The sequence below is a fragment of the Barbus barbus genome (assembly GCF_936440315.1).
Source record: "Barbus barbus genome assembly, chromosome: 32".
NCBI lineage: Eukaryota > Metazoa > Chordata > Actinopteri > Cypriniformes > Cyprinidae > Barbus > Barbus barbus.
Window position 1 is genome coordinate 25,252,118 of NC_136760.1, and position 14,066 is coordinate 25,266,183.

The 14,066-nt window shown below is 36.1% G+C and overlaps 1 protein-coding gene across 2 annotated transcripts; it reads right to left on the reverse strand.

Annotated features, from left to right (window-relative positions):
* Window positions 1–996: 996 nt before the first annotated feature.
* Window positions 997–11,270, reverse strand: LOC306852083 (dihydropyrimidinase-related protein 2-like; the record flags this gene model as incomplete). 2 transcript variants are annotated; one of them, XM_079388702.1, is made up of 14 exons in its annotated part: window positions 997–1,088; window positions 2,086–2,257; window positions 2,382–2,561; window positions 2,731–2,901; window positions 3,134–3,275; window positions 4,147–4,303; window positions 4,405–4,525; window positions 4,612–4,680; window positions 4,798–4,878; window positions 5,367–5,428; window positions 5,586–5,750; window positions 7,329–7,513; window positions 7,893–7,981; window positions 11,232–11,270. In XM_079388702.1, 14 exons carry the CDS (start codon window positions 11,268–11,270, stop codon window positions 997–999), a joined length of 1,725 nt encoding a protein of 574 aa, XP_079244828.1. The 2 variants fall into 2 exon arrangements, with proteins under 2 accessions (XP_079244828.1, XP_079244827.1); XM_079388701.1 differs by having other exon boundaries at window positions 997–1,121.
* Between the last annotated feature and the right edge of the window lie 2,796 nt (window positions 11,271–14,066).

Genomic DNA, 14,066 nt, shown 5'->3' on the forward strand with positions numbered 1-14,066 from the left:
CATCTCACAATTCTGAGTTTGTCTCATAATTCCATTTTTTTCTCAGAATTCAAAAATTGACATCTCACAATTCTGAGTTTCTCATAATTCAATTTTTTCTCAGAATTCAAAAATTGACATCTCACAATTCTGAGTTTGTCTCATAATTCTATTTTTTTCTCAGAATTCAAAAATTGACATCTCACAATTCTGGGTTTATATCTCATAATTCATTTTTTTCCCCTCAGAATTCCAAGTTTAACTCACAATTCCGCTTTTTTCCCCCTCAGAATTCCAATTTAACATTTGGATTTGGATAAAAGCATCTGCTACATGACTAAATGTAAATGCAATTGAGTTATTTAATATAGTATTCTTAGTATATTTATATCAGGGATTCCACGTTTACATCTTACAATTTTTTTGCAATTGTGAGTTTATATCTTGCGATTCTGAATTGTACCTCACAATTGTTTAATTTTCAGAGTTAAATTCTTGCAAGTCAAAAGTCAGAACTGTAACATATAAACTAATAATTAAGGAAAAAATGTCAAAATTGTGAGGAAAAATGTTGCAATTACCTTCAATTTTTTTTATTCTGTGGCATAAACAGGCTTCCATAGAAAACACACTTCTCCTTTAAACATCTCATCTGAATCTATATGTCGCAGGAGGAAAGCACTGGTTGAAAGGCAGTAGAATGAGATCCATTCAGTAGTTCACAAACACAACAATCACTAGCCGTCTTTACGCCATCAATGCTACGCTAAAGCAGAATGGATTCTGGGTGACTCTGCTAAAAGAGCATGCTACATTATGAGTGAGTCTGACCAGAGGAGAGGCAGATTATATAGTGAATATGAATACATGGAAAGGTATAGTGTGCTGCTGCATAGCCTATTGGGTTGGCAGAGTGTATGGGTTTATTGGGATTAATATTTGCATGATGAAGGTAATATAAAACTGGAAGTCGGAGAAGGCGAAACGGCTGCTGTTGGATCCCCTGGTGGACGAGGTTCATGAGAGGGATGTGATATTGGAACGGCCTCCAGGTGGCGCTACAATCCTCTGTGCTGTACGCCTGGGGATGTGGTCGTCCATTTGAGTGCCTATGAGTGACAAAAAGGAGGATACACAGTTCACTTTAATGAATATCTGCATGAGCTCCAAATGATGTCTACTTGATTTTAGGTCACAGAGAGAGATTCACAGATTACACATAACACTAGCTTTTAAACAGCCTTGTTCTGGATGTACATTATTATTTTTTTCCACTAAAAGTTCAAAGCCATAAACCAATCCAACAAGTCCAAGAAGAATCACTACGTGTCATTTAAATGCATACATCTTTTGTATAGTGCTGCGGATGATATAATCATATCAAAAATAATGGTACTATATAATACTATTTACTTTTATGTTTTATATATTACAATATATTTTAAGTCCATTGGCACAGAGAGCTTTTGCAGTGATTTGCGTTTTTAAAGCCATTTTTATAAAACCTATTTTTTTTTCATGACCACAACAAGAATTGTTTTCTCAAAATCAAAACAATTATTTTTATTTTTTATTGTGATTTCAGTACCAGTCCCATCTTCAAGGTGCTTAATTCTACATGCTTGTATTTATAGAAAATTAAATATAGTTAATAATGCTAAATATTATATAAATATAATTTATACTATATAATACACATAATTTATATAATATAAACATACAAATCTAAAGTTTGAGGTTGGCAAGATTAAATTTTTTTTTTTTTTTGAAAGAAGCCTTTTATGCTCATCAAGACTGCAATTATTTGATCAAAAATACAGTAATATTGTGAATTTTTTTACAATTTAAATTTTTCTATTTTATATTTTAATATCTCACATGATCCTTCACAAATTTAAATATGCTGGTTTAGTGATCAAGAAATATTATAAAGATCTTCTAAGGTACTCATTTCTTTTTAAATAAACTCTTTATATAAAGTTAAAGTAAATAAACGCATAATAATAATATATATATAATACTTTGTGGAGGAAATGAATGGGATTTTAGTTCTAGAACCCTGTTGTTTTACACTACAGCTAATACAGCAAAATCAAAGGTGCTTACCAGATAAAGTGAACCCAGATTGGTGCAGATTTCTCGCTGGCCCCGCTGGGGTCTTTCCCGGACATGAGGACCCTCTTGTGGTGGGAGTGGCTGGTACAGATTTGGTTATACTAATGACATCATGAACGGGGCCATCATAGTTTCCTCTAGGAACACAACGAGCATCAGCCATCTACAATATAAAAAAAGATTTGATTATGAAAGTGACCCTTGATAACACAAAAGAGGAGTTGATCTGTTATTTGACCGCTGGGATGAGTGAGTCAGCATTCATAATCACACAGAGACATTCTCACCCTGCCTCGGGCCTTGATTCTCTTGTAGACAAAGTCCGGATAGGCTTTTCTGGGGATGAAGCGGCCTGACCCCTCTGTCACACTGAGGTTCCCGTCCTCCAGAACGATCCTGCCCTGACTGATGACCACCACAGGGAAACCTCGGCACTCCATACCCTCAAAGATATTCACCTCCACGGTCTGCGGCGACACACACGGGTCAGAATAAGGACAGAGGAGTTTGACATTTAACTTAGAGAAAATTCCAATGGATTTAACAGAATTCTGAGTTTAGACAAGTACAGTAAATAAAAATAACATTGTTAATGGCTTATCTTTTCTTCCCCAATGAAAGATGCAATTCTTATACCAGGTTGTGAGATTTGGCAGAGAAGATTTTCGTCTCCTTTGTGTTCCAGATAACAATGTCAGCATCCGATCCAACAGCGATTCGGCCTTTCCGAGGATACAGGTTGAAGATTTTTGCAGCGTTTGTGCTAGTCACCGCAACAAAATCATTCTCGTCCATTTTACCAGTTGCCTATGTGACAAAAACATCATTGGAAACTGCTAATAAGACACATCTCCCCGTCACATATGAATGGAAGCTGCAAACATATGCATAGAAGTTCCATTTTTTGTGGTTCATGTTTAGACACTGACCTGCAATTTCATGACATAATGGCTAATAGAGCAAACTTTAAAGCTGCATGACATGCATTATTGTTTTTATTTAGTTAGAAGAGAAAGAGAGACTGTATTGTGAGACCGACCACAGCTTTGTCCCAGACGATGCTCATCCGCTCCTCGATGCCGTTGGTGCCCTCTGGGATGAAGGTGAAGTTGTCCTTTCCAACAGCTTTCTGTGCCGTGGTGAAGGTGCAGTGAGCGCTGGCTGTCAGCTGAAGATCCCCACTGAAACAGTTCATGACAGTCAGTAAGTGCAATGCTTTCTGAAGTTTAAAGGCCTGATTTTCTAGGTCGGGGGCGGGGGTTAAATAATGGCGCAAATACCAGTAACCTGATGACCGCAAACCTCACCTTGCATGATACATTAAGTACTTTCCTCCCATAAATTTAGCATCTGAAATGGAAACTCCTACAAATGAATATGCAATAAAGTGAGCCGCAAAAATAACTGTTCGTGTTATTCTTTTTAATTTTTCACTGTCTTTAGTAAATCCTGATGGTAGTTTTTTAATGCCAAAAAAGGGTTTGTGCTGATGCAAGCTGTTAGGGTAGATTTGGCCTTTAATCTTCAACTTCAAAATATTTAAAAAGAGTGCAATTAATATCTCTCTCTATATATAATATACACAAATATCATAATATAATAATTATATATGTATGCATGTATAAATTTGAGGGTCATATATATGACGATGCATATATGAATGTTACAAAAGTTTTCTATTTCAAATAAATGCTGTTCTTTTGAACTTATCAGTTCAACAAAGAAGGTTTTCACAAAAAAAAATAAGCAGCAAAACATCTAAGCACTGATAATAATAAGAAATATTTCTTGAGCAGCAAATCAGCATATTAGAATGATATCTGAAGGATCATGTGACACTGAAGACTGGTGAAAATTCAGCTTTGATCAAAGCTTTGATCACAGATAAAATTGAAACAGCTATTTCAGTTGAAATAATATTTCACAACATTACTGTTTTTTCTGCATGTTTTATCAAATATTTGCAGCCTTGCAAGAGGCGTACCAACCCTAATCTTTAATGTAGAGTATGTTGCTGAAAAGCTGGTATTTGGCATGATTTTAGCTGCTCACCAGGACAGCAGTGAGCTGAGGTAATCCGGCGTGCTCGTATCGGGGCTGAGCGGAGGAGACATGACAAATGCAGCAGCTTTGGCCCAGTTTTTGCTCCAGTAGTGCGATCCGTCAGTGCCCAGGCCGGCTGCGATTGGTTCTCCGTAGATGACCATGCCTGAAAACAGATCAATGCACATGACAAACATTCACCGCCTCTTCTCATTGTTTCCTTAGAGCTCTACAATACTGTAACAGAAACACAATCAACTCCCGTACCCTTTTTCCTGGCCTTGGCGATGACATCAGCAGCTGGTTTGCTCATCACCTTTGTGATGTAGAGAGGGCAGTTGGCCTGTTTAGCAATGGTGATGGCTCGATACACAGCCTCAGCCTCCACCTGGAGAAGAACAACAGAAGTGATGCTGATGTTCACCAGTGGTAGAACAGATTTTGTTTTAAGTCGACTCAGTCCTTAAGACTAACCTCCTCCGAATGGCTCAGGACGTGTCCTTCTGGGCCAGTGATTCCCAGATCCAAAAGCTTCTTCTGTTCCTGAGGAAACAAAACCAAGAATGCATGCAAGTATGGAGAAGAAAAGGAACCGGTATATTTTATAAAAGAACATAGCTGGAATAGAAATGCATTAGAAATTGAAGTACTCTAGGTTACCTCCTCAATAATGTCACCGTTTTCAGCATGAACCTGTGCGATGGCACCCAGTTCTCTCATGGCACTAAACATCTCATAGATCTACAGACACAGAGAGTGTTTGTTCTTGGAAACCTACATTTCTAAATGTTAAAAAGTTTTTTTTTTAACAAATTAATACTTTTGTTTAGCAAGGATGCATTAAAATGATCAAAAGTGACAGTAAAAAAAGTAAAACTTTATCTTCATCAAGGAATCCTGAAATAAAATGTATCATAGTTTTTACAAAAATATTATCATCTCATTAACATGAGAAATGTCCCTTGAGCAGCACATCAGCATATTAGTATGATTTCTGAAGGATCGTGTGAAACTGAAGAATGATGCTGAAAATTCAGCTTTGCGTCACAGGAATAAATTACATTTTAAAAGATATTTAAATAGAAAACAGTTATTTTAAATGGTAATAATATTTCACAATATTACTGATTTTACTGAGTTTTTGTTCAGACCAATGCAGCCTTTGCAAGCCTCATGCTTTTGAACTGTAGTGTAAACGTTGTTCTCTTTATTTTTAGGATTTTATATACCTGTGTATCAGAGCTCTGATACTTGTCCTTATAAGCCATGAAGATCATGAAGGAGTTGACACCTACAAAATAATAAAAATAAAAACAGAATTGTTTTTTTTATAATGTAATTTATATTTTTGCAGCTGAATGCTGGATGCATTTTGTTTTTTTGGTTAAAAAGAAATCATAAGAAAACCTAGCAAAAATATCAAAGTCACACCTGAAATCTCACATCACCTTTATCTTTGACCAGATACTCCAGCTCCTCAAACAGCCCATCATGCCAGCGAGTGATGTCGATGTGCAGAGAGTAATCACAGCACGACCTCTTGTCCGCCGTATCCCTCCACTGGTCATACGCTGCCAGTATACTAGCTCCCGGTTCAGGTACAACATGATCAACTAAAAGATGAGCAGAGCATAACGATTAAAAACATGCTTAAAAATGACAACTCTGTCCTCATTCACTCACCCTCAAGCTGTTCCAAACCTGCATTAATGAGTAAACAATGACACAATTGTCATTTCTGGGTGAACTCTCCCTTTAACGTTAAAAAAGAAGACGACTCCTGTGTGGTCATAAATGGCTAGCTGATAATATTTCAAGCAATGACAGCAGTCTGAGATGCTATAACTTATCAAAAACTTTTTCTAATTCATCCATAATTATGCATGGTCATTTTATAAGCTGCTTAAGATTCTGTGGGTTGGGTTTTATGAGCATAAATTTAAGACTTTTTAAAGACCAAGTATAGAAAATGTAAGGAACACAATGTGTTGTATTAGCAAAACTTCAAAAAAGTTTGAAAACACAACTTCCAACTGATCTCTATTTTAATTCATTTTATAAAATAAGAAACTTAGATAAGAAAAATACGTTTTCATACCCTACTGACAGATGCTTGTTCTAGTTTTAAACAAACTCACTTCATTTTGCTCATTTTGTCAGAAAACAAGACTTCATATCTTCATTTCGCATCTCAAGTAAATGGATCTTGATTTAAGGATGCTTAGATATTTGCAGTGGAAAACAAGACAAAAATACAGAGGAAGACATACATTTTTAGCAATGCATGCAACATTTAATGCCATGAATTTATGACCTTTTGCTCTGATTTAAGACCTTTTTATAAGGCCTTCATTTGTGGAGGGGCAAATTAAGACCTTTTTAAGACCCACCGAAACCCTGTGAAAATTGAGTAACTGCATGGATTTTGTACTTTAAAAAAAAAGAAAAGAAATGGTCAAACTGCAGGATAACTGGGAGACGATAAGTGGGAGATAATACAGCAAAAGGTGATTAAAAATGGTGAAAAAAATACAAATAGTTATTTTAATACGGTAAATTGCTGTAAAAAGTTCTGGATGTCTTGTCTGCTATATGTACCACATTTCCTGTTTACACAAGCAATAGGTTTCTGTGTTTTTGCAGATATCATTCACATGTCTGACTTAACAGTTTTCTTTGAAAATTGCTATATATTTGAAAGTATTATGTTTAAAATGTTATTTACTCCAACTAACTTGTTTCTTGAACTGTTGCATAGAAGCAATATCTCACAAAAATCTTGAGGGGGGACATGTTTAGTGTTCATTTGTTAACTACCCAGACACAGATTGTTTAAAACTTCTCCATAAAGTCAAGATTTGTTTTTGTGTTTCACTATTACTTCAAATAATGCATTTAAACCCTGTGTCCTAAATGACTCCATAGCAGTACAGCAGCTTATCTGAGGAAAGTTGAGCAGAGGAGAAGAGAACAGAGAGTGACAGCGCTGTGACCCCAATTCAACTGATTTTATGAGACCCGACAAGCTCTTACGCCCTAATATTGTACAACACACACACACACACTTTTTAGCAGAGACCATCCTCTCTGTCCTGCTAGATTTCCATTCTGAGTTGAATGATCTGATAACTACTGTAAGTCTTCTGCTCTCTTCTCCTCTGTCCATATAAGATGTTGATGTAGAGACATACTGATCATGGTGGTTCCTCCTGCCAGAGCAGCTCTGGTGCCATGATAGAAGTCGTCTGCCGGGGTCATGCCCAGGTGAGGGGCCTGCAGACAGGTGTTCACATCAATGCCTCCCGGGATCACAATGTGCCCGTAGGCATCCACTGTCTTCACACCGGTTGGTACGATGAGACTCTCACCAATCTGCCTGCATGCCAGAATAATAAATCAATACAAATTGCTTGTGATGTCCCTCATCAAATTGCTATGGATAAAAGAAATTGCTAAATTAAATGTAAAATCTTACTTAATATTAAGGCTAGAGAATATAATATAATATAATATAATAGCAATTAAAAATAAATAAAAGCTCATTTTTAAATGAAAGTTTATAATGCTTTTGAATGTTTTATGGTTGATATGCAGATTTTTACAATAATGAAATCTTAATATTAATGCTAGTTATGCAGACCTGGCAACCCTGAATAGACTTGCAATTAAAATATAAAACTAATTTTTAATGTAAAGTTTTAAATGTTTATAAATTTTGAATGAACATGCAGATTTTTGAAATGATGAATGCTCACTTAATGGTTCCATCTTCAATGTAAATGTCGGCATAAAATGACTGGTCATCATTTACGATTTTTCCACCTTTAATAACGAGTCTATCACTCTGTGGAGAAAAAAAGACATACAATATGACTTTAGCGCAGCATGTTATTTCAAAAGTTGTAGATAACCAAAAGATCATTATATTTAACTAAACTGCTTTGAATTTCACTGAAACCGTGCTGACCCAGTTCCAGAAAGCTTTGGATGTAGATATACAGTGATTTCAAAGCACAAAGAGCTGTATAATGCATGCAAATCCTCCTATGCAATATGCAGCGTTCTTTAAGGAGCTAATCAGACAGATAATATCATTCAAAAACCAGACATTTAAGAACCCAGACAGAGAATACAAAAGAAAGATAACAGTCAACTCCATTCATCTGTAACAACACTTTTCTATTTACTCTATTATTCATGCATGACTGCTGCTGTTTTGCATGAATTCATAGCGACTGATACTTTTCACTGTCCTTTTTTTGCACCATTTCTGATAATCCCAGTTACAGGAGACCAATGCCTGTTCATTCACCCCTGGCATGGATCTATGCCAGGCAACTGGCTTGTTAGGTCACCCAAGCATGAAACATCATTCACGGTACTGTTCGACTGTCCAACCTCAACTCACAGCACAAAACCTAACTCTCGCAAAGTTTAACCTGACATGGCTAAATAAAGAAAGAAATGAAATAAATTTTGTAGAATTCTGCTCAAGGGTATTTCACCACATTCACTGTGCAACACTTTAATGCAATGTGACACCCATCATTGGCACCACCAAAATCCCTGCCGAGCATTTCCGATTCTGGGCCACAATGTTGCTTGAGGAGAGACGAGACAGACAGCGAGGGGTCTGGGATGCAGCGTGTAACACCAGGGCGACCCTTCATCTTACAGTACTGAAAATCTAGAGTTTATTATTAAACACTGCATGAATATGCAATTATTATTCTCAGTAATCTGCATCATTTTGATTTTTTAATGCAGATTTTTCTAAAATCAAAGTCATGCTGAGTATGCGTGTTTCTGTGGATTGAATGTGGGTCAGACGGGGGACTCTAGCGGTCAGGCTGCAATGCCAAATTGTGCGGAAGGGAATTGGATCCAATTTGGCTGTACTAACAGCACTCGTTTCTGGGTTTCCTCGCTCCTGCAGTGCACATGGATGAATCCTCACTTATTAACCTTTTACTGTCTTTGGGTCATTGTTATTGGTAAAGCATACACTATAATACCACATCATTTTCGTTACTTGACCCTGACATGGTCATGAAGATATCATTTTTTTGTTTTACATATACAATTATTTTACAAAAAATAAAGTATACATACTGAATGCTCGACATTGTATTTTAATACTTAATTTTTACCAGAAAGACGAATGTAAAAATGCTACAATGAAAACCCGTTAATTGTCTTTAAGGTACCATATTTTATGACAATACATGTAATTTTACTGCAAAAAAGGAGTATATTCTATATTAGTATCCATTTAAAAGTATAAATAACCGTATTTACTCAGAATTAGTGCTGGCAAACGATTAATCGCGATTAATCATCCGAAAGAAAAGTTTTTATATATAATATATGTGTGTACCGTGTATATTTATTTATTATATATATATACACACATACAGTCTATTTTCAAATTATGTACATGTATTCACATGTATACATTTATACTTATATAATTTATAATATTCTAATTATATATATATATTTAATATTTTAATATACAAATATAACAATTTTCTTAAATATATACATTCATGTGTGTGTATTTAAATATACATAATAAATATACAAAGTACGCACACAAATATTAGGCTATTTATTATAATAGCGTAATAATTATAAAATATTAGGCTATAAATATTTGAATATTTTATTATGTGTAACAAGGTAATACGTAAAATTCATGGTAAAATATTCAAAAAGCAATTAATTAATACAATTATGTAAAAGGCCTTAAAAACACACAAAAGTTTATTAAAAAAACAACGACAATTACATTAAAAAAAAAACAGTTTTAAAAGTGTAAAAGAATATATTTTATTCTTGGTTGCAGTTATATGAACAGTGGGAAACTATGAAAGAGTGAATTAAACCAATTAATTTACCACAGCTACAATAAAGTAACTATGGCAAAGGAATAGGGTAAATTAACCCACTAATGTAAGAATTGTATAACTGGAAAAAAAAAAAAAACCACATTCATGTTTATTTTTAATACAAATTCAAAACATAGGCTAATTATACCCACTGATCTTTCTGTCAAAAAATACAAATACAATTAAATATTCTAAATATTCCAAATTTTGAATGCATTTGAATGCAAGACTGAATGGTTAAAGTAACTTTAGTAGACAATGTGCGTCAAAGGGTTAATAACTTTACTAACAGGGAAATTGTTCAAAGGTACATTTCTTTTTACTGATGTACTAACCACCTTGTAATTGAACAGGGAATTTCCAAAACCATAAGCACTTGTTTAGATTTCTTTTTTTTTTTAAACTGTTTTTGCCCTACTACAATTAAACTGTCTTGTGTTACATTTACTGTATGTGCCATCTATGCTGTTTTGTGCTTGTGTGTGTAGTGTGCTCTTGTCTGCTGTAATTAGCTACTGACCACAGCTGCTGGAGAGGCCAATTTAGTGCTCTTCATTATTATTAGCATGTTTTACAACAACAAAACAGATTTTCATATCTCAAAAGAGTTAATAGCTACATTGGCATACAATGATATATAGTCTGTGAAATAGGGCTTTACATTAATCAAAGTCCCATCCCATAATGTTTGCCAGGGGCCGGGGCCAGGGCTCTTGGGCAGGGCCACCAGACACACGTCTAGGCCGGAGAAAAGACTTCAACGCTCGCGACGTGCGAGAAATTCTGACATTTTGCGCGTGCAGCGAATGTATTACTGAACATATAAAGCCAAAATTCGTATTTTATTCTCATGAAGACGCCTGGTACCGAAATGAGCCGACATGAATGAATAAAAGACACAATGGACACGAGAAACCGGGAATAAGCCGCCGGTGCCGCCGCCATGGCAGATTAAACACACTAACACAGAAGAGCGTTTTCATCTACATTTGTCACATCGTTGCATGCATTAGCTCTTAAATGTTCACAGGCTTTCTCAGCAGTGTTTGGAGGACAGCAGGTTGTTGCCGCCGGCGGCGGAGGCTCACCCTTGACTGCACAATAAAACCATCATCCTCCTCTTCCTCAACATCACTAGTCCCGGTTACTGCAGCCAGCAATCACTCGCCGGTGCCTCGGGTTTAAATCGCTAACATATCTTACCGTCACGCGAGGGTTGTTCTTCTTGCCTTGGAAAGACATGGCACCGGTCTGGAAGCAGCTCTGATTTCCGAGAACGCGAGCCGGGATGATGATGATGATGATGGTGATGCGCTCACGGCTGAATAAAGGCGCAGCGTCCAGGCGCGAGGACGCGTGTCGCGATTCGGGGCGTAATTTAGTTTAAGATTACCGGGGTTCAATAGTCACTGTAGACAAAAGCCCTCCAGAACCCCCACCCTCTGTGTCTGCGCACCATCTGCTGCTTTAGTATTCACACCCCATCCTCACCCAGGGCGAGGCGGAACCACAGAGAAGTCTAGGTCCAGTCTATACTGTTCTTAAAAAAAATATATATATATATTTTGGACTTCCACAAATTAACTCATTTTATAACTATAGTAAGTTAAGAGAGTATGTGTTTTATTCTTTGGAGGATCCAGTTAAAAAAAATAAACAAATAAAAATTAAATGAATTAAAACTATATATTTTATATAAATATGTTAAATTATTGTATTCTTGGTCACAAGTGGGAGACTACAGGAGTCAAAAATCCTTCACTTTACAATAAAGTAGCATAACTATGATTATGAAAAACTTCTAAGCACATAAAACTAACCTTGTAGCACGTCTTTCTAATCCAAAATTTGACGTTTAAAACAATGTGAATGCGTTACTTGTTTTTTTGTTTGTGTGTGTGAAATTTACTACACATTTCTGAGTGTTTCAAAATATAGCCAAACAGCTATTTTGAATTTATAATCATAATCAAACATTTCACTTTGAATGCAAGCCCGAAGGGTTAAAATACATCACAGAACTAATCTGTCCATACATATATAGGCGATATAAGACTGTTTTTCCACACTAATCACAACTAACGTGTCTGAGCCTCCTGTGATATTTTGTATGACAAGTTTGCTTTTTTATAAAGCTTTGACACAAACATGTAAACCGGAATTAAACAGCTGCCAAGTTAGCATACTTTAAACTGTAGTGAGAGATGTTTGATCTACACATTAGGACACAAGGATAGTTGATTACCTCTCGTCGCCCGTTCTGCGCTCGACTGGGTCCGGTGGGGTAAACCAGGGTCTGACCCTGTGAACTGCAGGACGGAGTTTGACTCACGCTGCTGAAGTCACTCATGCTCGACGTGTCGCTGAAATTGTCCCTCTGATCGTCCACTCGTCCCCGGGGGTTTCTCCTGGCAGAACTGGGGCTGTAAGACTCAAAATTCAAGGTCTTGTTCTCAAAAGCTCCTTCGATGTTGCAGAACATCCCTCCGAACTTCACCCGGGGTTTAGGGCTGTCGGTGCCCAGTCTAGACAACAGGGATCCCTGGTCATCCTCCTGGGGAAGGAGTCTTCTCTCAGCCATGGCTCACAGGGGAAATGGGAAGCCTGTTTGAGGAATCTTTGAGCTGCTATTCCAGAGACACTCTTCCTCTGAGAGAGAGAGACAGGTGCTGTTATAGGAGCTGTCCAGAGAGGCGTGGTGCTGAAATCCTCCACTCACTGGATCAGCAATGACAATCCCTCGAGATTAAGGTAAATCGATTGTTTTACAAACAGCCCGATCAGAGAGAATCAATACTAAGTCCTGTTTCTGAATCCGACTCTTTAGATAATCTCACTCACAAAAGAGAAAGCATGAGAGTAGAATATACTATTTTCCTCTACTTTTAATGGGTGATTGGCTTGAAAATCAAGAGTCAACAAGTCTCAAGGATAAAATTTATATAAGGGAAATCTATCTATCTATCTATCCATCCATCAAATATTTTGATTATTTTACATTTGCATAAATGTAAATTAAATAGGTCATGAAAGCTGCATGCATAGTGATAGAAAAATATAAGAATGATAGAAAAATGTCATAAATTGCGATTTTATGACATACTGACCTTGCATATAAAATAATACAAACAAATTGTTATATAGGTTTCAGAGCAGTTTTTATTTATTAGTGCTGCATAAAAATCATATACACAAGTCAGCACCTTATATTACTTTTAGGATGTCCTATTGCATGCATGATTTTGATACAGCATTAGTACTAATACTACTACTATTAATAATTATGATAATGAAAGGAAACTGCTCTAAAACCGTATTTAAAATTGTAAAAAAAAAAAAAAATGTATTACTGTATTAAATATAAACATATGGTATTTTAAATGCAAGGTCAGTATAGTCAAGATAATGACAATTTATGAAATTACAAGGTTGGTTTATATTAATTCAACATCAAAAACATTTGTTGAAAATAGTACAAAAGTTTGCAAAAAGTATTAAAGCAGCATGAACACAATACATTGCACTGAACTCGGTGCATACATCTTAAACATTTCTTAAATGTCTTTTTGTTTCCACATAAGTTCCCTTTGAATATCACTGATCACCACTTGTCTACTGTTGAAGGCATAATGCAGATAGAGGGTATAATGTAAAACTATTGTTATGATAAGCAATGCATTCAATTATTATTCTTTTTTTTAATCTACTCTAATCCATCAGGTTGCACTAGGAAAAAGTATTACAATTTCATGCTAAACAGACAGATGCTAAACAGACCAAGTGCTTGCAGATGGCGTTTACAGTGTGTCTGGTCTCATCTGTGCATGTGGAGATCTGGGAAAGTCCATCTGGAGGCTTGAAGATGTGCCCAAAGGAGAAGACTCTTGCCCCATATGCTGAATACCTCTGGGAGTGAATGCGTTAAAACACTTTACAGCCGGAATGGATCATATAAAAGCACAATAGCTGCAGTCTAACAATAGCCTGAGGAAAGAGGGTTTGCATTTCAACTAATATAACAGATACATGATTTCCATT